This window comes from Diplotaxodon limnothrissa, linkage group LG3 (genome assembly GCF_057381915.1).
Source record: "Diplotaxodon limnothrissa isolate DT_005_m linkage group LG3, D_limnothrissa_male_GT1.1, whole genome shotgun sequence".
NCBI classification, from domain to species: domain Eukaryota; kingdom Metazoa; phylum Chordata; class Actinopteri; order Cichliformes; family Cichlidae; genus Diplotaxodon; species Diplotaxodon limnothrissa.
The window spans coordinates 3,799,314-3,824,532 of NC_140598.1; the positions used below are offsets into that span (position 1 = coordinate 3,799,314).

The 25,219-nt window shown below is 42.7% G+C and overlaps 1 protein-coding gene across 4 annotated transcripts in view; it reads right to left on the bottom strand.

Moving 5' to 3' along the window:
- LOC146634308 (protein NLRC3-like) overlaps positions 1-25,219 on the bottom strand; it is a 223,074-nt gene that overhangs the window by 11,536 nt on the left and 186,319 nt on the right. For 3 of the 4 annotated variants that reach the window (XM_085376314.1, XM_085376299.1, XM_085376324.1), the window contains 2 exons: positions 21,618-21,664; positions 20,922-21,469 (listed from right to left, as the gene is read on the bottom strand). The exons of the other annotated variant lie outside the window; for it this stretch is intronic. In XM_085376314.1, the coding sequence (XP_085232440.1) occupies positions 20,922-21,469; positions 21,618-21,664 (595 nt within the window). Of the gene's footprint in view, positions 1-20,921; positions 21,470-21,617; positions 21,665-25,219 lie in introns of those variants that run through there. 4 annotated transcript variants of the gene reach the window in all.

Genomic DNA, 25,219 nt, shown 5'->3' on the forward strand with positions numbered 1-25,219 from the left:
TTAATCTTAAATTCTCTCGCCGCTGCTCGATTTCCATGTTCCTCCGCGTAGCTGATGGCCTTCAGTTTAAACTGTGCTTCGTAAGCGTGTCTCTTTGCCATTTTCAGGGTTGTTAAAACAACGATGTCCTGCATAACGCACATACCTGTTCTTTTATACAGGTATGTGCGATAAAGTCAACGCACACACTTCACCCTTTAGCGTTCTCATGGTGTTCTCTACTACGTCCTCCTTACAACACAAAGGGCGCACTGCGCTATAGGGCGCGCCGTACTTTTTGAAGAAAATCTAAGACTTTTAAGTGCGCCTTATGGTTGTGAAAATACGGTATCATAAAACTATTACAGAAGTTTAACTGACTTTTTTCCCATTTAGTGGATTCTTATTGGTTAATTCTGTCAATTGATGAAAAGCACAACATAACTTGATCTCACCTCAGAGTATTCAGTTTACAGTGTGGACTTCTCAGTCCTGCAGAAAGATACCTCACTGCTGGATCCTGCAGGTTGTTGTTACTTAAGTCCAGCTCTCTCAGTGTAGAAGACTGGGAGCTGAGAGCTGAGGACAGAGCTTCACAGCCTCTATCTGAGAGATCAGGGACACTCAGCCTAAAAAACAAAATAAAAACACAATTTGAAAAACTGTAATTTGATAACAAACTTATCAAATGACAAGTTAAATGAACTCTCTGACCAGTTTCAGAGACTCAGTCTGGGGGAACAGAAAATATTTTAAAAGTCCACGTAGTAAAGAGATTAGAAATGTGGCAGATGATTATAACTTTAGACCAAAAAGGTCCCTCTCGCTCATATATTTGTTAAAACAAGAATAAACGCTCATCTTGATTTGCTTTGAATTTTTATTGACTTCTTATGCTGATTCATAAAGAATATGACTTCATCTGACCTGAGAGACTGAAAAACAATCAAGCATGCATGACTGAATCTGCCAGCAGCTGCAGATCCTTGGAGCTGTACTGGTGATGCTGATTGTAACATATAGAAGTGAACTCCTCTTCAGCTGAGCAATAAGACCAGAGGAGGAATGAGGGAGTTGATCACCTATGGCTCCATCACAGACTTTGAACATCTTCAGTCAGTACAGAATGATGCTGCGAGGCTTTTAACCAGCACATGAAACAGACTGGACATTACTCCAGTTTAATCTCTTCACACTGGTAACCAGTTCATTTTAGGCTTTATTTAAAGTTTTAGTCCTTACTTTAAGTCCCAGTCTATATTTCTGACTTTCTACAATCCTACAGCTCTTCTCACATCTGAGATCTTCCAGTTAAAGGCTGTTACTGGTCCCACTAACTCATTTATTCAGACTCTAGTATTCAGAGTGGCCTTTAACTAGTTTTAGGCTGTATGATGTTCAGTGTTTGCTGTTTAATGTTTTTATCTTCTGTGTTTTTATTGCCTGTTTCTATTGTAAAGCACTTTGTGGTTTTTCACCTGTGAAAGCTGCTGTATGAATAAAGTTTACTTACAGGATGATTCTGGATATGACTTTGATAAAAGCTGAAGTCCAGATATGTCTAAGACACTGACATTTACTGCTGCTATCAAACATTAACTATAATATACTGTATTTAGTGCTGATGACCAGTCAAATAAATATGTTTAAGTTTTTAAGGGTCCATCACGCATTACACTGTTTATGTTATAAATAAAAGCCTGATCACATGTTTACTTACAGAGCTTTGTTGGAGGCTTTGACCACTGGCAGCATTCTCAGAAGAGCCTCCTCTGAAGCAGAGTATTTCTTCAGGTCAAACACATCCAGATCTTCTTCTGATGACAGTAAGATGAAGACCAGAGCTGACCACTCAGCAGGAGACAGTTTATCTGTGGAGAGACGTCCTGATCTCAGGGACTGTTGGATCTCCTCCACTAGAGAACGATCATTCAGTTCATTCAGACAGTGGAACAGATTGATGCTTTTCTCTGCAGACAGATTCTCACTGAGCTTCTCCTTGATGTAGTGGACTGTTTTCTTATTGGTCTGTGAGCTACTTCCTGTCTGTGTCAGCAGACCTCGTAGGAGACTCTCATTGGTCTGCAGTGAAAGACCCAGGAGGAAGCGGAGGAACAAGTCCAGGTGTCCATTTGGACTCTGTAAGGCCTTGTTCACAGCACTCTGGTAGAAGTGTTTCTCTGCAGATTCTCTTGTTTCAGACTTCTTGGAGGTTGTTTGTTGTTCTTCCAGCAGATTGAGTCCAGAGTTGATGAAGGTCAGATGGACATGAAGAGCAGCCAGAAACTCCTGAACACTCAGATGGATGAAGCAGAACACCTTGTCCTGGTACAGTCCTCTCTCCTCTTTAAAGATCTGTGTGAACACTCCTGAGTACACTGAGGCTGCTCTGATATCGATGCCACACTCTGTCAGGTCGGATTCATAGAAGATCAGGTTTCCTTTCTGCAGCTGATCAAAAGCCAGTTTTCCCAGAGACTCCATCATCTTCCTGCTCTCTGGACTCCAGTGAGGATCTGTCTCAGCTCCTCCATCATACTTGACCTTCTTCACTTTGGCCTGAACCACCAGGAAGTGGATGTACATCTCAGTCAGGGTCTTGGGCAGCTGTCCTCCCTCTCTGGTTTCCAGCACATCCTCCAGAACTGTAGCAGTGATCCAGCAGAAGACTGGGATGTGGCACATGATGTGGAGGCTTCGTGATGTCTTGATGTGGGAGATGATCCTGCTGGCCTGCTCCTCATCTCTGAATCTCTTCCTGAAGTACTCCTCCTTCTGTGGGTCAGTGAACCCTCTGACCTCTGTCACCATGCCAACACAGTCAGGAGGGATCTGATTGGCTGCTGCAGGTCGTGTGGTTATCCAGAGGCGAGCAGAGGGAAGCAGTTTCCCCCTGATGAGGTTTATCAGCAGCACATCCACTGAGGTGGACTTTCTAGGGTCAGTTAGGATTGTAGTTTTGTGGAAGTCCAGAGGAAGTCGACACTCATCCAGACCATCAAAGATGAACACAACCTGGAAGTCTTCAAAGCTGCAGATTCCTGCTTCTTTGGTTTCAGTAAAGAAGTGATGAACAAGTCCCACCAAGCTGAACTTTTCCTCTTTCAGCACATTCAGCTCTCTGAAAGTGAATGGAAATATGAACTGGATGTCCTGGTTGGCTTTGTCTTCAGCCCAGTCCAGGCTGTATTTCTGTGTTAAGACTGTTTTCCCAATGCCAGCCACTCCCTTTGTCAGCACTGTTCTGATTGGTTCGTCTCTTCCAGGTGAGGCTTTAAAGATGTCTTCTTGTCTGATTGTTGTTTCTGGTCTGTCTGGTTTCCTGGATGCTGCTTCAATCTGTCTGACCTCATGTTCCTCTGCAGTCCCTCCCTCTGTGATGTAGAGCTCTGTGTAGATCTGATTCAGGAGGGTTGGGTTTCCTGCTTTAGCGATGCCCTCAAACACACACTGGAACTTCTTCTTCAGGGTGGATTTAAGGTTACGATGACAAACTGGAGCTTGAAGTTCTGAATAAGAAGAAAAATAAACACTCAATTCCAAAAATAACTAATCTTTAAAACATGTTGCTCCATCTTCCATCTCTGGAAAATGTTCATTTATCCAGCAGCTTAAATCTTTAGATAAATCCTCTTACGTCTCTGCAGACGGTCAGCCAGCTCCTCCTGCTTCATTCTCCTCAGGAAGTCCACTGTGATCTTCACAAATGCCTCTCTGCTGCTGCTCCTCTGACTCTCTAAGCATTCTGGGTAATCTGGACTCAGAACCTTCTGGATCTTCTTCAGCTCGTTCTTCACAAAAGTGATGATGTTGTCCTCCAGCAGCTGGAACAGAATATTTATGAATGAGCCAATCAGACTGAAATCATGGAGCCAAACATCAGATCCATGTTGGACACACTGACGATCCACTGGTCTACAAAGAGCAGCATGGAGATGACTGTGAACAGAACAGATGTAACAGTAGTTGTTGTACATGTACAGACCATAAATATGGAGTCCAGCTGTGTTTGATGCTGCTGGGCAGACTGACCACTGGGAACCTCTGAGCTCTGCTGGTCCACTCTGTGGAGGAACCATGAAGGATTAGATCAACACAGGATAAAGATCCAGGAGTTTCTGCTCAAATAACTTCATCTGAATCAAGTCTGTCAAGTTTTAGACTCTCAGATTCTGAAGATATATTTTCTGTTTTCTATGAACTTTCTTTCATCAGTGATGGAAGTGATGATGTTGCAGAAGCTCAGAGGAAACTTTGAGACTTCATCAAACTGATAAATTCACTCACTGGAAGGTAAAACTGTGATGAACCATCAACTAATGCTCTCAGGAGGCCAAAGGTCCCTGAATGTAACTGTGCAGTAGATTCATCGAGTGTTTGAAACCTGACCACTTCCATATGTTTTCATTCTAACACAAGAAGTCCTTTTCTCATTGCTTTGATTTGAGTTTTCATTTGAGTTTTCCGAGTCTCGTATTTGGAGTCGAGTCTAATCAATGATCTGACAGAAGAACATTAAAAAGGATTTACCAGTGCTGTCAAAATTAACATGTAGGGTTAGGGGTTCATCTGTTATCATGATTAACATGATAAAAACCTTTAACACGACACATCTGGAGAGCAGAACGACTCAAAATCCCTGAAATGTTTCTATCAACGCACTTCGGGCAGTTTGTCCAAGTAGAGTTACCTTTGCACACGTGCAGATGTGCAGCACATCTGTTAGTGACGGCAGCTGAACCAATCAGCTCAATATGGAAGATGACAAACACACACTGACCTCCCGATGGAAAGTTTGAGTATTAAAAAAATAACAAGATGGACCAGCCGACCAACATGAAGGATTCTGCACATCGTGACAGAAGGAATTTTCTTTTCACCGAAGCACTTCCAGCTTAAAATATCACAACGATGCAAAGCACTGATGACACAACTGCCAAGTGGACAAACTGCAGACCTGTTAGTGTTGTTAATAACATAGTTTTGGTTCCTCGTGTCAAAGACTTGAAGAAGAGTGACAGAGAGTGTTAGACTGCTGCAGGATCAGTGCCACCTCCACAGACCTGTGAAGAAAATGATGGTTTGACAGATGGGCTCAGATTCAGGATCAGCTGAGGAGTTTGTGGCTGACAGAATCCTGCAGGTACAGAGCAGAGCCCATCATTAGCATGCAGGACTGTCCCTGGGGGGGTCGGCTCATTCAGGAGGTTAATCAATGTTTACATGTTCAATAAACATGTTAAGTGTGTAAATTTGCCCTTTTCTCTCGAGTCTGTTTGCTCATGAAATGAAATTTGATTCGTTTACATTAAAAATGATGTTTAATGGTGATTAATCCAAATGAATCCACAGTAACCCTGTGATGAGTCTGATTAAACATTTTCATTAACAGCAGTAATATAGATTATATATTATTATATATTAGTGCACACTTAGCTTTTAGTATATATGTTTGTTACAAAGTTGTATTTACAGCAGAGAAGCTGAGTTAAAGACTGAAAACTATTCAAAGTCTCTTTGAATTGAAGCGTTTAACATTCTTTGTGTTTATTCTGCATTGACTTCATTATATGGTGTAAACGTCTGTTACAGGCTTAAATATAAAGTTGGAAAAATGTAACTGCAGCTATTGATCAAGTAATTGTGATTAATCAGGATTAATGACAGAAGATTGTGTCATTAATTAGTCATTTTTAATCTACTGACAGCACTAGTCTTCACTCTGGTGCCTCCAACTGTTTTACGCCCTTTCAACACCTTCGTGGTCAAAAGTGTACACGCACAAAATCTACAATAAAATCCTCACGCAGCAATAGGACAGACACACAATCCATTTATCTCTGTGTCTCAAACACACACACGTGTATTCAAAGCCTCGATTTGTTCATATTTCATCTGTTGTGTTTTTATCTTCAGCGTTTTCAGTGTTGCTGCATTTACACCAAAAATGTTTCCATTGATGAATCAGATTGATTTGAATGTGTTTCATCCATACAAATCCCTCCCTGGTGGTCACATGACTCTATAACATAACAGGAGTCATGTGACAAGAGTTTCATGCTGTAAAATGTCAAAATGGTTGAATGTGGTGGAGTAAAAATGTGAGATGTCAGCTACTTTTCTTCAATATGAAATGTTTGCAGGGCCTGACAGGAAGTGGACGGACGCTCTGATCACTTCCTGTTTGCTGAAGTGGGTTTTCAGCTGTTTAGAAACCAAAGGCTTGTTTTAAAAGACAGTTTAAATGGGACTGAGGGAACGACGTGTTTGTAGTTTATATCCAACAACATCGAGCAGTTTAATCAAAGAGTTCATGTTGCTAACAGCTCACCTCTCTGCAGCAGACACAGGCTGGACTTTAAAATCAATGGGACGATCTTCAGACCAGTCACTCCTTAAGGACACAGAGCTGGCTTCAGGTTCATGTTTACGTTTAGTTCCTTGTTTCTTCCTGTGAATAATGGTGGAGCAGTGATGTGAGTGCTGAGCTGTGACATGGAGAAGAGTCATGGACAGTTAGAGATGGTCATCTCACCTCTGAGCTTTGGTCTGGCTCTCATGTTCCCCACACAGAGTGCTTTTAGAGGGAGGGACTCCCTCCTCTCTGTCCTCACACTGATCCATGCTGCTCAATTCACATCAGCTCACACACACTTTCTACCTGCAGAGGAAACACAAATCATTCATGTGCACATCAGCTGAAATCCTCCTTTCATCATGTGTGCTGTCCAAATATCAGCTGCTTCTTTCCTGCTTCATCTCAGTGTCAGCTGGATGCAGTCAGACAGCAGTGTGAGGCAGAGGAAGCTGCCATCAGCTGCTCTGCTATCAGTCCACTAGATGGAGCCTGAAGCACACACGATGCATTCACTGACACACACTGATTCACTGTGACTGGAAGCTTCAGTCAGTCCAACACGTGTGAACAACATTTTAAACATTTCAGCTGATCCAGGATTCAAAGAGGATCAGCAGAGTTAAAGCTTCACACTAATTCTTCCTGCTGAGTTTGCAGAGAACTGCACACACACTGATTCACTGCTAATGAGAAGCTTCTTCCATCCAGTAATTCATCATCCATCAGCTCTGCTGCTGCTCTCAGTCCTGGACTCTGATCACTAGTGATGTGACGTTCTGTATCGAGGCTTCGGAGCGTGTGTCGAGTAATGGAGGGGGCGTTTCCGCGAAGCGCGTATCGAGGCTTGCTTCATTTATGGGAGGAGCTGAAAATGATGACGTCCGAAGCCTCGCTGCCCGGCTGTACCACGTGACTGGTTCATGAAGTGGTTCGAACTTTGCCACGAGCTATGACAGATATAAACCCCTCAGACTTCATTCAAAATGTGGGTGTTTGATGGAGAGTTGCGGTTAGTGAGAGTTTGGAGACAGTTTGGAGGTTTATGAGAGTGAGGAGAGAAAGTCAGGAGAGAATGGAGCCAGCTAAGAAGAGGAGGATGTCCTCCCCTGTGTGGGAACATTTTGATCTTATTCCTCCCAACAAGGTATGTAAATTTCTACAGAAGATGTATTTTCATGATACTGATGGTGCAATACAATTTATGTTGAGCTGTCTTGACTTTTGTACAAGGTGAAGTGTTTGCTATGTGCCAGGGAGCTGGGATATAACAACAACATCCATGCTTAGGCACTACAGAGCTTTGCATGAGAATAAGGGGGACACCGATTGTGGAGCAAGACCAGGTGAGCCATCAAATGCCATGATAATATAGCATGCAGTAATGTTACTAAATGATATAACAATATTATACAACTGTTATAAGTTACGTGTGTGATATTTATATTTGTGCTTTATCTTTATTGTCTTTCCTCAGGAGAACAATCTCAAATAGATGAAGACCTGGTCAGCATGGTGATTGAGGACTCCCAGCCATTTAGCATTGTGGAGGACAAAGGATTCAAAAGATTTGTTAAATCATTAAATCCTAGCTATGTTCTCCCCACTAAAAAGGACGTAAAAGCAGTGAAAATTTAGTTTTTACAGAATAAAATGTGAACAGGCAGGACTGAGGCTCAAAGCCTCAGTGTGTAGCTGTCCATACCTCAACGTTACAAAAGCACAACTACTGTCCACACCCCAACCACACCTCACCTCACAGTAAATAATCATTTCCCATACTGCCACTATAAATATACACAGTATACTGCATCACTACAATATACATGTTTTACACACTCCTTTTGTTGTTGACATTTACAGGCTGTGTGCAAAAAGGCCACACTCTTCAAATTCATGCCAACTAATATTTTTACGTCCAGTGGATGTCCTACTAGAGCAAATGAAGCTTCATGAAGCTTCGCGTTGGGGTGAACCAATTGGATGAAAAGCTTCAGTGCTTCATGGGGCTTCATCTGCCCATCACTACCTAATGCGGCGTTTGAGGACACTCGGGAACATCGTAACACTGTGCTGCGTTCAAATAAACCTCGGAAATTCCCAAACCTCTGGCAGGCTGTGATTTATTTCTGCTGGTTTTCCTGTTTGAAGCACAAACATCCGTCATCACTTTGTTGTTTTTCTTCCTGCAGCGTTTGAATATTTCAGCACTGAACTGATGTTTCTTCAAAGCTCATTTCAACCTGTTGAAGTCATGAATGAAAGTGCAGACTGAGTGTAAGAGCCAAAATGAATGTTTATGTTTTATTTGTTATGGTGGTGCAGGTGTTGTTCCTGCAACCTTCCGGTTACAGATGAGTTTCCCAATCCACTGAGTCGCTGTAACCACCACAGTGACAGGAAGTGTTTGTAAATGACTGAAACACTGAAATGATGCTCAGGTCAGACTCCTTCATCCTTCTCCAGCGTGAGGCCACCCTCAGACCCACAGGACCTTTGACCTCCTGTACACAGCTGGCTTCATCAGCAGCTCGTTCTCTAAACTCCATTTATAACTCAAATATATTTCAGATTTCTGAGCTCTGCTTTGAATCTGTGCCAGCTGACATCACAAAATTCTCATGAGACTCGACACAAGAAATAATCCTGACTGACTTTATTTAAGACTCAGAACATGAGACAAAGTTCAGCCAGCAGCACTGAGACCTGATCCTGAACCCTGAAGCCCTACGACTCATTTCAGCACCACCTGAAAACAAAATCCTACATTTGTGAGCCGGTGTGAGAAAATCCAAAGATACAAACTGAGAATCCAGGCTGTGCACAAAAACAGCCATACAAGGATGCATTTAAGGACAAGAAGACTTTCCAGCATTACGTCTATTAGCTGGGCTTCTTAAATGAAATGATGGACGTGGATCTGTGTCAGCAAGCAGCTTCTTCCTCCATGGATGTCCACGAGCTGCTTTAACATAAGGGACCCAGCAGAAGGCGGAAGAGGAGGAGGATGGATCAGCGTCTGACACCCTGTGATATCGAATCCCAAGAGGACACAAAACAAAAGAAAATCAAGCGCTCCCTAGAAGAGCAGCATCTGATCACAAGCCTGCATGGGCCAATCACAGCTGGAAGTTTCCTGGATGTGATCTGGATGAGCAGAAGTCAGATGGCCACGGCAGAAAGTACAAGAGCAGTAAAAGATTAAGAGAAAAAGAGAAAAAGAGTAGAATAGACTAAGATAAACAGAATGACATAATAGTACGTAGAATAAAATACTTTGTTACAAAGGGGAAAAATTGCACTTGGTGTCATTGCACATCAAGGAGGCAGGACGAGATTTACAATTGTGTATGGGATGTGTGTGTTTGTCTGCACATGTGGGGTCCTCTGCAGAGACCATGTTGTGGAGTCTGACAGCAGTAAGGAGGAAAGACCTGCAAAACCTCTCGGTCACCTGTGCTTGGTGTAAATTCAATGACTCAAGCCGCAGTTGGTCGTCATCTTCATTGAAAAATAAATATGAATAAATGATAACAAAATAAATAATAACTGTAACAGAGACTGAAGAAGATTGTAACAGAGTCCAACAGTCTGCAGTGGCCACCACCGTCTTCACATCACAATTTCCACATGTCTGTGACGTCTCCTTGCCCTTGTACTCATGCCTTGATGAACAAGTAGGTAGAGTTCAAATGTGGGTTTATAACTACAATTTACTGTTAGTGCTGCTGTTTGTGTTTTGTCAGGTTTGTTTCATGAACATTTGTCAGACAGAAGACGGTGATATTCCAACGGAGCTGAAAAGGAGAGCCGTCGATGCCTTACATTTGAAGAGCAGAGCAGCTGAAGAAAAGCTGTGACTCCACTGTGAGATGGACGCTGTGATTCATCACCAGCAACACACTGACCTGCATTCATCCATAGATGACACTCAGGATGCTGGTTCCACAGCTGTTCCTGTTCACAGCATCCAGTTAGAGAGGAAACTGTATAATGCAATGATGATGTTCCAGCGTCCAGAGAGCCGACACTTTGATGGTGCTGGTCTACTCAGCTTACTTTAGCCTGGGTTGGACTCTATATGAGCAGCTTCCTCTCTGGTTTCACTGTTAAACACACTTGTCTGATTTCACTTGTAAAAGTTGAAAAATAAATATTTTATTGCAAAATTATTTGTTGGTACATTTTTTGAGGGTCAAATATCTTGTTTGATTTGAGGAATGAACTGTTAAGGTGGAAAAAGTGAATCAGGTTAAAATACTTTAAATCAGTGCAGATGTATAATGTAATTTAACATGTTGATAATGGTTGTAGTGGGCTTGTAATGTAAATGTGTTCTGATTAAATGTGACATTAATGCTGACGCTGCATAAACCTGATAAAACAGTTCTATTAGTGGGTCTGTGTGATCAGCATCAGTGGGTTAAGGTGAGGCCTTGACTAGTAGAACGTCATGTTGGTGTTTAACAACACATGAGCCAACATCAGACTCCGAGCTACGATGCTAAAGATCAGAAGATCCAGTGTGACATCATCGTTACCTGGCAACAGCAGCCCTCATCTGACTTTATTGGAGGATATTTACACCAGCAACACGGTTTAGTTTGATAGGACGGATTAACAACATGCGCTGTGATATCCAGTTCATCTGTAATAGATACTGGATCTAATCAGTCAGCAGATATTTGATCAGCTTATTTATAACTATACTAGAAACAAACAAAACTGTGTTGGTGATTCATGTAAACTTGCATATCAGCCTTTGAAGGTTTTGTAGTATTGAGAACAAAGAGGTTGTGTTAGGGCTGAAAAGCCCGACTTGTTCTCCTCTGCAGGTCATCAAATGCACCACAGAAGTTTGTATTTGCACAGCCTGTATATGTTTGATGGCTTTATTATTCTCTGTTCAAAGACAATAAATGTGGAAAACGTCTCATGTAGAATCAGCTTCATTTAAAATGACTGCAAACATTTAGAGAACATGTGCTGCTGTTTGTCCTACATTTCAACACTGAATGAACCCTGAAAACATGATGGCAGCTGGCAGGTTGGAGTTCACATGAAATATCGGCTGTATGAAGACTGGAAATATAGATGATAAAAACATGCAGCCAAACATTTGTGGACATGAATAAACTATCTGATCCAAAAAGCAGGAAGTGACACAGCTAGAAAGTGTGTAACAGCTGAAGTCAAATGTGATGCAGAGTTGAATCTGCACTTGGATCCATCTGTGAAAGGTCCACATGTAGGGATCACATGAGTCCTGATGTTTGTCAGTCAGCTTGATAACTCCATCTACTGTGGCTACATATACTGGGCTGGTAGCTCCACAGTGTTGGAAAGAAACTATTAAATGTGCAAAGTTTAAAATCAGAGGCTCTTCTAACACAGGAGCCATGTTGAGTTTAGATCACAGAAGACCACCGGCAGTCTGAAATGGAATGAAGCCCATTGAGAGCCAGCAGGTCTAAACAGGAACGCACCCATTTGTATGTGTGGCAATGATGTGGCTGCAGCTGACACAGGATTGGTTCAAACTAAACATCAGACACATTTCACAGAGTTCACAAATAAACTCACGTTTTTATTTTTGAAGATGATCATAAAGTAGAATTTATGGTCCAGTAGAAACAGCAGGAGGTTTGAGCCCTTCTGATGGCAAGGCAAGGCAAGTTTATTTGTATAGCACAATTCAACAACAAGGTGATTCAAAGTGCTTTACAGAGACATTAGAAACAAAAACAAATAAAAAGCACGATTTAAAATTGATTAAAACAAGCAAACAAACTAACTAACTAATTAACAAACAAACAAACAAAACAGTATATAAAATCAAAACAGATAAAATCAGAACAGTAGATAAAATCAGTAGTTAAATGTAAGTTTTGAAATTTAAGCTTAAAGTGTGGATTTGGTGCTTTATTCAAATGCAGCTGAGAACAGGTGAGTCTTCAACCTGGATTTAAATAAACTGAGTGTTTCAGCTGATCTGAGGCTTTCTGGGAGTTTGTTCCAGATATAAGGAGCATAAAAGCTGAATGTAGCTTCTCCGTGTCTGGTTCTGACTCTGGGAACTGATAAAAGACCGGATTCAGATGACCTGAGGGATCTGGAAGGTTCATACTGGGTCAGGAGGTCACTGATGTATTTTGGTCCTAAACCATTCAGAGCTTTATAGACCAGCATCAGAACTTTAAAGTCTATCCTCTGACGGACAGGCAGCCAGTGTAAAGACCTCAGAGCTGGACTGATGTGGTCCACTTTTTTGGTCTTAGTGAGGACTCGAGCAGCAGAGTTCTGAATGAGCTGTAGTTGTCTGACTGATGTTTTAGGTAGACCTGTAAAGATGCTGTTACAGTAGTCAAGCCTACTAAAGATGAATGCATGGACTAGTTTTTCCAGGTCCTGTTGAGACATCAGATCTTTTATCCTTGAAATATTCTTGAGGTGATAGTAAGCTGACTTTGTTATTGTCTTAATGTGTTTTTCTAAGTTTAGGTCTGCATCCATCACTACACCCACATTTCTCGCCTGGTTTGTGGTTTTTAGATGTATAGATTGAAGTTCTCTGGTGACCTGTAATCGTTTTTCTTTGGCGCCAAAGACTATTACCTCAGTTTTGTTTTGTTTAGCTGGAGAAAATTGTACAGGGCCTCGGTCTCCTGGTGACATTGTGATATATATTTGTGTGTCATCTGCATAGCTATGATAGTTTATTTTGTTGTTCTTTATAATCTGTGCCAGTGGGAGCATGTAAATGTTAAACAAAAAGGGTCCCCAGATGGAACCTTGGGGAACTCCACATGTGATACTTGTCTGCTCAGATGTGAAGTTACCTATTGATACAAAGTATTTCCTGTTTTCTAAGTATGTTTTGAACCAGTTTAGTACAGTTCCTGAAAGACCTGCCCAGTTCTCCAGTCGTTTGAGTAATATGTTGTGGTCAACTGTATCAAATGCTGCACTGAGATCCAGTAAAACTAAAACTGACATTTTTCCACTGTCTGTATTCAGACATATGTCATTAAACAGCAGAAACAGGATTTGGAGGAAGATGTTAATAGATTAGAAAGAATTGTACACTGTGAATCAATGCAAGTCTTTCTATATAGACAGATCTGTAATAATCCCTCAGGTAGGTTCCTCTGGGACAGTCACAGATAGAGACACCAATTCTGACATCCTTTGAAAGCCTGACTTTGAATTTTCATCACTCGTCATGCACACAGATGTTAATTCTACATATTCCTGGTACTGAACTCTAAATCAATATGAAGAAAATGCTCCTGCTAATCTGCATCTATGTTGATATCAAATCCTTTTCCACCACATGGATAAATCTCTATAAATCTTTCAGTCTGATCAGAATGGGCTCAGTGTTGTTATTGCAGCTCCCTGATGTTTGAAAAGCTAAATGTCCATTTTAAAGTGCTCGTGTGTAGGATTGTGTTTTCTTCCTTTGTGCAGTTCTTACAGTAAACATGTTTGAATGTTTCCTGTTCCCCTGATGCTTCTTCCTGTTGGATAAAATTGGTTTGAATAACATGTTCTTATAGGTTTTAATGAACTTCAAACTGGGATCCACTTACAAAACTGTCTCATTTTATTGGAACGATCCACATTTGCATCCATTCACGGTACATTTGACATCTGAACACGTTTGTACACATGATGAAAGGACAGATGGTGTTTGTGTGTCCTTCTTAAACTTAGTGTGGATGTTTCATCATGTAGAACTACTTAGAACAAAGTCTTTGGGAACATTTGGAGAACACGTTTAGGAAAGTAACATCCTGGTAGAACATTTTCTTAAAGCAAAGCAGAGCTGCAACATGACTGTGAGGATTCAGAAGAATAAAGTCAGAATACTTTATTATTATGAAGACTAAAGTGCACCTTGATGCTGCCGATGAACACACATGTTCTTTGTGAAAGCATGTGTGAGCACAGCTGACATGCACCACACTGACCCCACTCGCCCCATTTCTTCATCCACTTCTTGCTCTTGTGCTTGAAATTAGACGCAGCAAAAGTCAGAGGCTCTAAAATCCACAAAAAGGGGGCTCGTTAGATCAGGATACTGGATGTGATCCATAGAAAACATGGATAATACACCACTTTATTTGAAGCATCTGTAGCACTGCCTCAGTTCTGGATGTTTCCACAGACTCCTCTGTGCACCTAAAGCAAAGGTCAGCAGCACATGTAGTTGGGACAATTCTTCAGTCGCACAAACTACACAATCATTTTCCTCCAATGACGACTTTTCACTTGCAGAAATGGTCCTGTGTGATTTCCAGGCTGTGATATAAAAACTAGTTCCTAATGGCAGCGACTCACTCAGTAAACATGTGTTTCCTTCACCAACCTCACACACAGATCCAATAAGATCAGGAAGTGGGCAGTATAGTACAATATGTGTTATTCTGTGCTGCACTGCCCAAACTAAAGATCTGCTGAAGTGTTGGAAATGATCCAGATGTTTATTTTGGACGATACAGCAGAAGATCAGACATGAAAGTGGAGATAACACAGAAGACCTGCAGCAAAGGTCAGAGGTCAGACTGGGCCCTGGATTCAACAATGAGCCAATGATCATCAAGCAGTGACTAAAGCAGAGCCCTGACGTTCTGACATTCATCACACAGTCAGAACAAATGTCTGCTGATGACTTCATCTCATGAAACGACTGATAGATGTCAGTTCATTGATCAGCTGAGCTGCTGATCTTCATCGTCACAGAAACATTCAGCTTGTTTCAATCAGTAAATAACTCCCACTACTCCCAGTTTGAACTGTTCCCACTCAAAATGCTGTGAGAACAATGATCATTGTAGAACTTCACAAACATCACGTGTTGTTTTCCACATGTAAGATCAGCAAACACACAGAAACTTCCTGTTGCCACACACGGCCTCTAAAATCTCTTCCACGCTTTCTGTCTGAAGTCCACTCTCTGTGTCGGATCCACAGGAAACAACAAGATCTTATTAACATGGTTTTCAATGTGTCTCCTTCCAAAAAGTCCAACCAATGAACAAATGTGTGTATTTGTGGAGGCCGAACAAAAGCATGACACATTTCTCTGTTTCTATAAACTGGAGTCAAACACAAACATGAAGAGTTTCACTGACAGACTCCAAAATGCCCCCACAGTGGATCAAAGGGAAATCCTACAGTGTGGCCAGAGACTCTTAATGGCTCCAACATCAACACATCCACAATGTTGGATCCAGTTCTGCCTCACAGAGTTACTAAGACACACCCTCTGCCAGCATCACAACAGCTCCACCTGCTCCACCTGCCTCCTCAGCATCTGTACACCTGAAGAGAAAAGAAAGGCTCCAACAGCTCAAATCTACAAAGGATTCATGAAGTTTCATCCAACAATAACATGTTTGCCTTCCACAGTGTGCTGTTAGACACCACTGTACCTCTGCCATTTCAAAAAGAGCAGCTTGGGAACATTTTGGCTCCAAACACTTTGTGTTTAAGTTCTTTGTTTTCTTTGTGAAGCCGACAACATCTGGAGCTTTGTGACTCATAGAAACATCATTTTGTTCTTTAGATGACAGCAGATTGGGACTGAATAATCAATCACTATCAAACCAATAAAGACAAACATGCTGATTTTACAGGAACTTTGTTGGAGAAGCTGCAAAGACATGAAACTGGTGGAGATCCCAAACCAGTTGATAGTGCTGGTTATTCCAAATAAAGCTGTTTCCCTTTGAGATGAAATGACTTTGTGTCCTGATATATAATAAAGATGTTGTTGTTTTTGAGCCCCTGTATTAAAAGTAGTTTAAAGTCAGCTTGAGTTTGATGTCTTTATGTCAAAGCTGCTCATGATGTTGAGCTGCTGATGGAATAAAAACAATATAAAAGCATGTAGTCCAGACTTAAATGTAGCCTGTTGTTAGCTGAGGTCCACACACAGTGTTTGACAGTGTAAAGTGTGTGAAAGGGCTGCTGGTGGAGCTCACTAGGATGAGCAGGTGACCACGAGGTGGAGAGCAGCTGGCCTGGCTTTGACCCGGGCCACGCCCCCTTTCTCTCTGCTTTGCTGTCACTTATCTTCACTGCTCTGTCCAATAAAGCTGAAAAAGGCCCCGAATCAAAGAAATCTGCTGCAGCCTCTGAAATGTCTTCTGTTTCCTTCCCGACGGCTTTTTCACCGTCAGCCCATCAGACAGTCCAGCAGCATTTATGATGATGTCATGATGTTGAAGAGGCTGCTACGGTGGCCTCCCATGACCCCCAGCCTCATCACAGCTGAGATGCAGACATTTGAAAACATTCAGCAGACAACTGAATAACAGTCCAACACAACAGTCTGTGTGCAGACACACACTGACCTTTCATATAGTCAAACACAGCTGGTTGAGTCATTTCTCTGTGAGTCTAAAGTGAATCTAGTATTTGAAAGTCCACTTCCTGTATTTGTTGTTGAAGACTTCTTCAGCTTCTTCTCAAGGACATCAGCTGCTTGTTTGGCAGCAGAGGCAGTTAAGAAGCTTCCTGAAAAACACTGAACAGTGAGTTCACTGTGGCATATGACAGATTCAGCTTTCTGTGTGCAAATGTGTCTGTGTCGACCTTTCAAATGCTGTTGAATCCAAAACATCAGCGGCTCCTCGGCTGCTCACTTCATGCACTTCTGTCTGTGTGACAGTCCAATGACATCACAGCTGTTTCCAGCCCCAGTGTCTCAGGACTGGACACCTTTAAACATGTCGAGGATCAAACAGCGTCCAGCTAAACACACATGAAACTATCAGAGCTGACAATCATTCCAATAACATCTAATGGTTCATGTATGTAGACACAGGACTACAAGGAAATGGCTCTCAGCATCTGGCTGTGGGAACACATGAGTCCCTGTTTGTGTTCAGATTGTGTGCATGTTTTAGACGTGTGTCACATGTAGAAACACAACAATCCCACAATGACACACAGATGTGTTTGACACAGCTGTGCAGCTGTAAGTTGTTTCTAATGATTCATTGAAGCTCTTCTAACATTCTGGAGACGATCAGTACATGAATCTGTTCAACACGACAACAATTTGACTTCAGTGTGAACGTTTGCCATTAAATAACCTTCTTCAGCACAGTGATGATGCTGGGAGATCCTATACGCAGCAACACAGAAACACTGAGAACTTTAAACAATGATGGAAAGTGTTATAAATGACTTGTTGGCCTCTGATCTGTCACAAACAGCTGAAACGTGTCTCTCATGAGTCACATGAAGGTTTTTGACAGAAAGGACAAAAAGTAGCTGCAGTCAGTTTGTGTCATTTTTATATTTATTCATCTGGGAGAAAAATCTGAGGGACATTAAAATGTGTTTTCAACAGAGACAAGAACATGAATATAACAGAACAGGTAAATGAACATGTTTCAAGTAAACAGCTGGACTGATCAGGTCCAAACACAGAGTGATAAACTTGTCAAACAGCTGTCATATCTTTATATAGAAGCTCTTTATAAATGCTGCTCACTGCAGTCTGTTTACTAATAATGTCAAAGTGTTAGAAACACAGAAACATCAGAATGGTCTTTGTTCACAGAAACCTGTCTGGGATCCTTTGTTGTTCTTTTGATGCAGAGTTACATTATAAATATAAAGAGTTATTTCAGAGTCTCATCAGTTTTCCTGCATGTCTTTATTTAACACATCAGCAGGGCTGAAGCTCTCATGTTAAACACACACTGATCTATGGACACGTTCATGTGTTTCTAACAGAACCAGGCTGTTATCAGCCTGCACTAACATTATGTCACACACACTGAATGTAACAGTGACAGTTTACATCATCACACAATCAGCTGTGATTGTTTCACTGTCATCAAACGAGTCAACAGGAAGTAGAATCAATAGAAACCAATCATTTACTGACAGCATGTCTGATGGAAATAAGTGCAGATTATGTATGAAGTCTAACTGCACACAGTAACTGTGTTACAATAAGGACTTAACAGCGCCCTCTGCTGGAGTGTTTCAGTACTGCGTTAACTAGAATACACCACCTCCTCCTCACACCACCTGCTACAGCTCTACTCTTCTATGACTACAGTCATCCACAGCACTGATGTGAGGTCACATGGTTCATATGTAAGGAGCACAGCTGACCTCAGGTCAGTTTAATGACTGTGAGCAGCAGCTGTGTTATTGTCACTGTGACAGGGAGACACTCTCAGACACAGCGCTCATGTCAGCTTGTTCTCATGCAGGAGGATCAGGAGCTCCATGTTTGTCTTTCTGTTTGAATCATGATGTGTTTGTGCCATCAGAGTCTGTCATGAGTACTCAGGGTTTCACAGCAGCTCTTCTGGATGCTGACGAGGACTCCAACCTCATGTTTCACCTCTCTGAGCTTCTGATGTCTGTGAACACTCGTGTTTCTTCTCTGGGCTCATCTGGACAAAAACACCTTTCTGTGTTTGGCTGCAGCCTCATTCTGACTGACAGGAAGTGTGTTATCCATGAGCTGCACTTCTGTGAGGAAGTTTCCTGCTGTGTTTCCTGTCTGTGGACAAACACGAGTGTTCCAGCTGAGGACTTGGTTCCTTCCACCTGTCCATACAGGACATCACGCTGTCTGCAGCTCTGTAAATGCAGCTCCAGGTCCTTCCACGTGCTGCTCTGTATTTGTGCAGTTTGTAGTGTGTCCTGGGAAACGTAGCACACATGGTGTTCTTCTGCTGTTTCCTCCTTTCACTGAGTGTGAAACACTGACGCTGTGCTGTTGTTCACAGAGGGGAGCTGATTCTAGCTGCAGCTGGACTCTGTCATCTAACTGAATGTGTTGGTGCTGATCACGGGGCTCTGAGGGGGGAGCAGCAGGAGGACTCTGGATGCTGACGTCAGTGTATCTGTGGAAGCTCCCACAGCGTGTCTGTCATTCAATATTGTGCTGTATATTGTATCTATGCAAAGATGAACAGACTGTGTGTTCACTGGTCTCTGTGCTGCAGCTCTGATGTCATCATCACTCCCTCCTCCACCCTCAGCAGTCCCAGCATGCTGCTGTGGTGCACCCCACCCTCACTCTACACCTGAGCCACAGACCACACCCTCCACCTCAATATACACCACAGTTTTCTCTGCTGTGGAAATGAGATCAGGAGGAAATCATCATTATTATTATTTAATAAACGCTCACATTAATGTGGGCTTATTTGTTTCATATTAGAAACATTAGTTGAGTGTTTTTAGTATAAAATGGTCAAAGTCCCTCTTTTTGCTCCTCCCCTCACCTGTGGATGGACGCTGCTGTTACCGTGGTGACAGCTTGGATGTGTTTCAGTCCTGCCTGGTTATCACTGCAGGAATCTTTCACATTTATTACAGGTAATAACTCTGATTTTTCTGTGTATTATGAACCAAATGTATCCTGATACACACAGAGATGGATGAGCAGAGGTTGTTTTTGCAGTTTATGTAGTTACTATGGACTTAATGCATACATATTATTAAAATTAGGGCTATAACAGTTGTATTGATGTATAGCAACTTGAAATGCTCCCACAAATGGCTCCACAGCATGTAAAAATATAACCAAAGCTCTGGCGGACTTGGTTCTGTGGTCAGTCTTAAAGGGTGAAGTTCAACTCTGTAATCTTCACTGTGTCACAGAGTTCAGTGAGTCCCGTTATTCACAGTATCAATCAGATCATCAGAGAACAGCTGATCAGCAATCAGTGGTGCCAACAGCGCCTCCTGTGGTGAGAGGATGCAATAATGCAATGTAGCATTTTTCCACTCAACACTTGCAGTCATGGAAACTGTCTGTTGGATCTGTGTGACGTTGCTTTCTTGGTTAGAGTTCCTCACAAATGTCCAGATGATTCTTCTAATGAGGCGTCGACCATGTTTGCAGCTCTTTGGAAGAAAACGTCGCCCTTTGCCATCCTTACTTTTCTTTGACTTCTTCAAATGCAGCTGAACTCCAGCTGGTATTTTCTTGGACTTTGCAGCTGTTTCTGGTCATCAGTTCATTCCTGCAAACCTCTGAAGCTGAACAACAATGATGCTGCATTGCTGGCTGATCCCAAAAGGTTGATTCTGTTCATCTGGACGTTTTCAGAAACGTTTGCTCACTGATCAGGTGACTTCTTCAGTCTCAGCTGACTGCAGCTTTACAAGCTTACAAACAGCACATTTGCACAATGACTGAAAGCAGCAGCACCTGATATATATGATACTAATATAATACATATACATATATAATCCATACTAATGATGAAGGAACTGAGCTCACAGTCCATTGTTCATTCAGTGAACTACTCAGTTTATTTTGGGCCTCAGAAATGCTCACTCTGTTTGTACATCACTGTCAGCAATAGACTCATTCTGCTGTGTGGACAGGAACACATGTGACATCACTTCCTGTTTGTTTGTGACTGAAGAGGAAGAAGTTTACAAGGAATCATTTAGAAGAGTTTCAAACATCAACTGATTGAATCCATGAATCTGAAAACGTGTTTGTGAGTGAAAGAGACAGACATGTACAGACTGAACTATCTGTTCAACAGTCAGAGTGTTTCTGTAACAGGAGACACTCTTTACACTCCACTCAGCACAGGGACACTGAGGCACCAGGAGACCAGCCATAAAACCTAAACCCAGGATAAAGAGTTTGAGTGAATGTGGTGTTGAAGGTGTGGAGGTGGATCAGAGTGTCAGAGGAGACTCTGTAGAAGGACAGAGTGCCAGCAGGACAGTCCACATACACTGCTGCTCTGTTAGAGACAGAGGAGGAGGAGGAGGAGGAGGAGGAGATGGATGTTACTCTGTTATTGTGCCTGACATAACGAGGACCATCACCAGAGCACTCCAGACTCCAGGACTGATCATTGAATCCAAACAAACAGTCATAACTGCGTCCTTTCCTTCTGATGCTTCTGTAACTCACTGATATATCAACGCTTCCTCTCCACTCGACCTCCCAGTAACAGCGACCAGTCAGACCATTTCTACACAGCAGCTGATAAAAACCATCAAATCTGTCTGGATGATCAGGATATGACTGAACCTCCTTCACATGTGTCACCTTCCTGTTGTTGTCAGACAGTTGGAGCTTTGTGTTCACTGTGTTTGTGTCGATTGTGAGTTGACAGGAATCTGATGGAGAGAACAAACACAATCCAGCTGCAGTTATTGATCCATCATCTGTTCATTGATTGACACTTTGATGATGACTCCTGACATGATGAAGATGGTTGAATGTGTGCTGCTTTGTTTTCATGAATCCCATTAAAAACACACTTACACTTCCTCAGACCTGGTCTCAACCATCGGACTCCAGCAGGCTCCACCCTGAAAGGAGGAGGGGGGTCAGAGCAGCACAGTCAGCATGCACACATGGACATTACATGGCTCTCACACACACACTGTTACACACTGAGCTCAAAGCTCGGCTCCACTGTTTTATTCAAAGAAATCTACATTTATTTATCAGCACATTTAAAAACAGCTTGAGCCAAAGTGCTGCACAGAGTAGAGAGAAAATAGGAAACATACACAGTAATGACTATAAAGACTGGTCAGGATTGAAAGCTACAGAGTACAAATGTGTTTCCAACCGGCTTTTAAAAATGTCCAGTGTTGGTGACGACCTGATGTGAAGGGCGACTGTTCCAGAGTTTGGCTGCAGCCATCGATAAAGCTCACCTCTGTTTTTACGTCTAGTTCTGGTCAGAAGCTGCTTATCTGCAGACCTGAGGGCTCCACTTGGATTCTTTTGTTAAAGAGAGATAAGATGGAGCCAATCCATTCACAGATTTAAAGACAACCAGATCTGGAAGTGGATTCTACCACGTACTGGTAACCAGTGGAAAAAGCTGGTGATGGGTCGTCTAGCACAGACCCACCGCTGGAACCAGACAATTGATGAGGGAGAGAACTGTGACAGCGCCGTTCCTTCACTTGACCTCAGTCGCTCTCGTCTGCTCCCTCGTAACACTGCTCTTTATTGAGCTTACATGAATATGCACAAGTTCATTATGACGTCTTACACAGGTATGAACAAAGAGTACCAGTCTGTGCATAGTGTGTGTGTGTGTGTGTGTGTGTGTGTGTGTGTGTCTGTGTGTGTGTGTGTGTGTGTGTGTGTGTGTTCCAGATGTGACCCTGTGACCCCAAAGCTGGTGCTAAGAGTCCAGCGGTCCCCCTAACAAAGGGCTCTTATACTTAACCAGACACAGAGTAGGTGTCCTCCTACACCAGGGGTCTCAAACTCGCGGCCCGCGGGCCAATTGCGGCCCGCAGGACGATAGTTTTTGGCCCCACCTTAATATGAAAATGTAATGTTAGTTTGATAATGTATGACACTTTACAGTGTTGTGGGCGGAGCTGAATTAACCCACCAATCAGGGTGGGATATGGATCTCAGGGGACACCAGCCGGGCTTGATGCAAGCAGGGAAACATTTCTCAATGAGTCAAAGTTCCAGCAGCGTTGCCCTGGAGTGTTTCTTTCTTTCCTGTGCCTGGCTGGCTTCCTCCTTTCTATTGGGCAAACGCCGACATTCGCCCCAGCGCGCTGCGTTCACAACACTTCAAAAAAAGTTGTTTTTTTAAGTTGCTGCCCAGCGGGACATTATACGTATATAGATTTATACACACGTCAGTGGGATTTAAAGTTATTTTTCCACAGAGAGAGATCTCATATTAACTCTCACAGTGATGCGTAGGCGGCGGGATAAAAGAAAAGTCATGAACTCAATGCAGCCCAATTTAGTCTGCAGTCACATAGCGACACCTGTTCATCGGCAACAACAGTCCCCGGTAACCCGGACTAATTATAGGGTCGCACCGTAATTTGTGGCTCCATGTTTTTATTTGCATCACTCCGTTTGCATTGCAGCAAACATGAACATTACATATATTTCAATATAATGTAAAAGCAGTCAAAACAACTAACATCAGAAACAGCTGATGTTATTTGTTATATGTCACGGTGTCATTTCCGCTTCTTTCTCCTGTAACAACAGCCCGGCGCCGTGAGCAGTCGCCTTTTTTGCGCTCGCTATCCCTGCACTTTCTACCATCTGCAAACGCCACGGTGTTCGTGTCGTCATGAAAGACATGAACATCGAGCGTAAAAACAAAGGAGACTGCTACCGGCTTTTTATCTGCCGATCGCCGTGCTACGGTTGCAAGAAAAAGAAGCAGAAATGACGTTCTCTACGCGTTGAGACGTTCCCCGTCCGTCGGCTAAACGCTTGATTGAAACTTCAATGCGACAGTGACACCAAGTAGAATTATAAATGTCACATAGCCCCAAACATGTCTTTTTCAAAGCCTGCGGTGAAGAGAAAGGTTGGTGATGAGCACCGACAATTTCAGGAAAAGTGGGAAATGCAATATTTCTTTGTTGAGCACAGGGGCACCCCGACCTGTCTTATTTGCACAGAGAAAGTTGCGCTGCACAAGGAATACAATTTGAAACGTCATTACACAACTAGACATGCTGAGCTGGATGCAAAATACCAGGGAGACGAGAGAGCGAACCGGGTTGCCAGTCTTAAAACAGATCTACTGAGGCAGCAAGATTTCTCCAAGAAAGCAACCAAAGAGAATAATGCAGCAGTCGGAGCCACGTGGTTAGTGAGATGATTGCTAAAGCAGGGAAGCCATTCACAGAAGGTGGATTTGTCTAAAAGTGCATACTGCAGGCTGCAAATATAGTTTGTCCGGGAAAGAAAGGTCAGTTTAGCAACATCAGCCTTTCTGCCAACACCGCAGCAGATCGCATTTCTGACCTGTCAAGTGACATTTATGACCAACTGTGTGAGAAAGCCAAATGTTTCAGTGTATACTCAGTCGCTCTTGATGAGACCACAGACATCACCGACACTGCCCAGCTCCCAATGTATGTCCGTAGTGTTGATGACAGTTTTGAAGTGATGGAGGAGCTGCTCACAGTAATTCCAATGCATGGCCAGACCACCGCTCAGCAGATATTTACAAGCTGTGTGATGCCATTGAGAATGTTGGTTTGCCATGGAAGAGGTTTGTTGGAATAACAACAGATGGAGCGCCATCAATGACAGGGAGGAAACATGGACTGGTGGCACAAAACAAACTGGAAGAGGAAGGCGTGGAGGAGGCCATTGCTCTGCACTGCATCATCCATCAGCAGGTCCTTTGCAGCAAATGCCTGAAGTTTGACAATGTGATGTCTATTGTTGTGAAATGCATCAACCAAATCAGATCCAGGGGCTTAAAGCACCGAAGGTTCTGAGCTTTTTTAGAGGAAATGGAGTCAGAATATGGGGATGTGCTCGACTTCACTGAGGTACGTTGGCTCAGCAGGGGAAATGTATTAAAGAGACTTTTTGAGTTGAGAGCAGAAGTGAAGCCTTCATGGAGAAGGATGGAGTTAGTGTTCCTGTGCTAACTCATCCCAAATGGCTCATGGACTCAGCTTTTCTTGTTGATATGACACATGAGCTTAATGTACTGAACAAGACGTTACAAGGCCAGGGGCAACTTGTCAGTGCTGCCTATGACAACGTGAGAGCATTCTCCACAAAACTGGCGCTCTGGAAAGCTCAGCTCTCTCAGACAAACCTTTGCCATTTCCCAGCATGCAAGGCTCTCGTGGATGCAGGCACACCATTCAGTGCTGACGAGTATGTTGATGTCATTTTGAGGCTACAGGAGGAATTTGATCACAGATTTGCTGACTTCAAGACACACAGAGCCACCTTTCACATTTTTGCGGACCCCTTCTCCTTTGATGTGCAAGATGCCCCTTCTGTGCTTCAAATGGAGCTCATTGAGCTGCAGTGCAACTCTGAACTCAAAGCAAAGTTCAGGGAGGTGAGTGGAAAAGCAGACAAGCTTGGACAATTTTTGAGAGACTTGA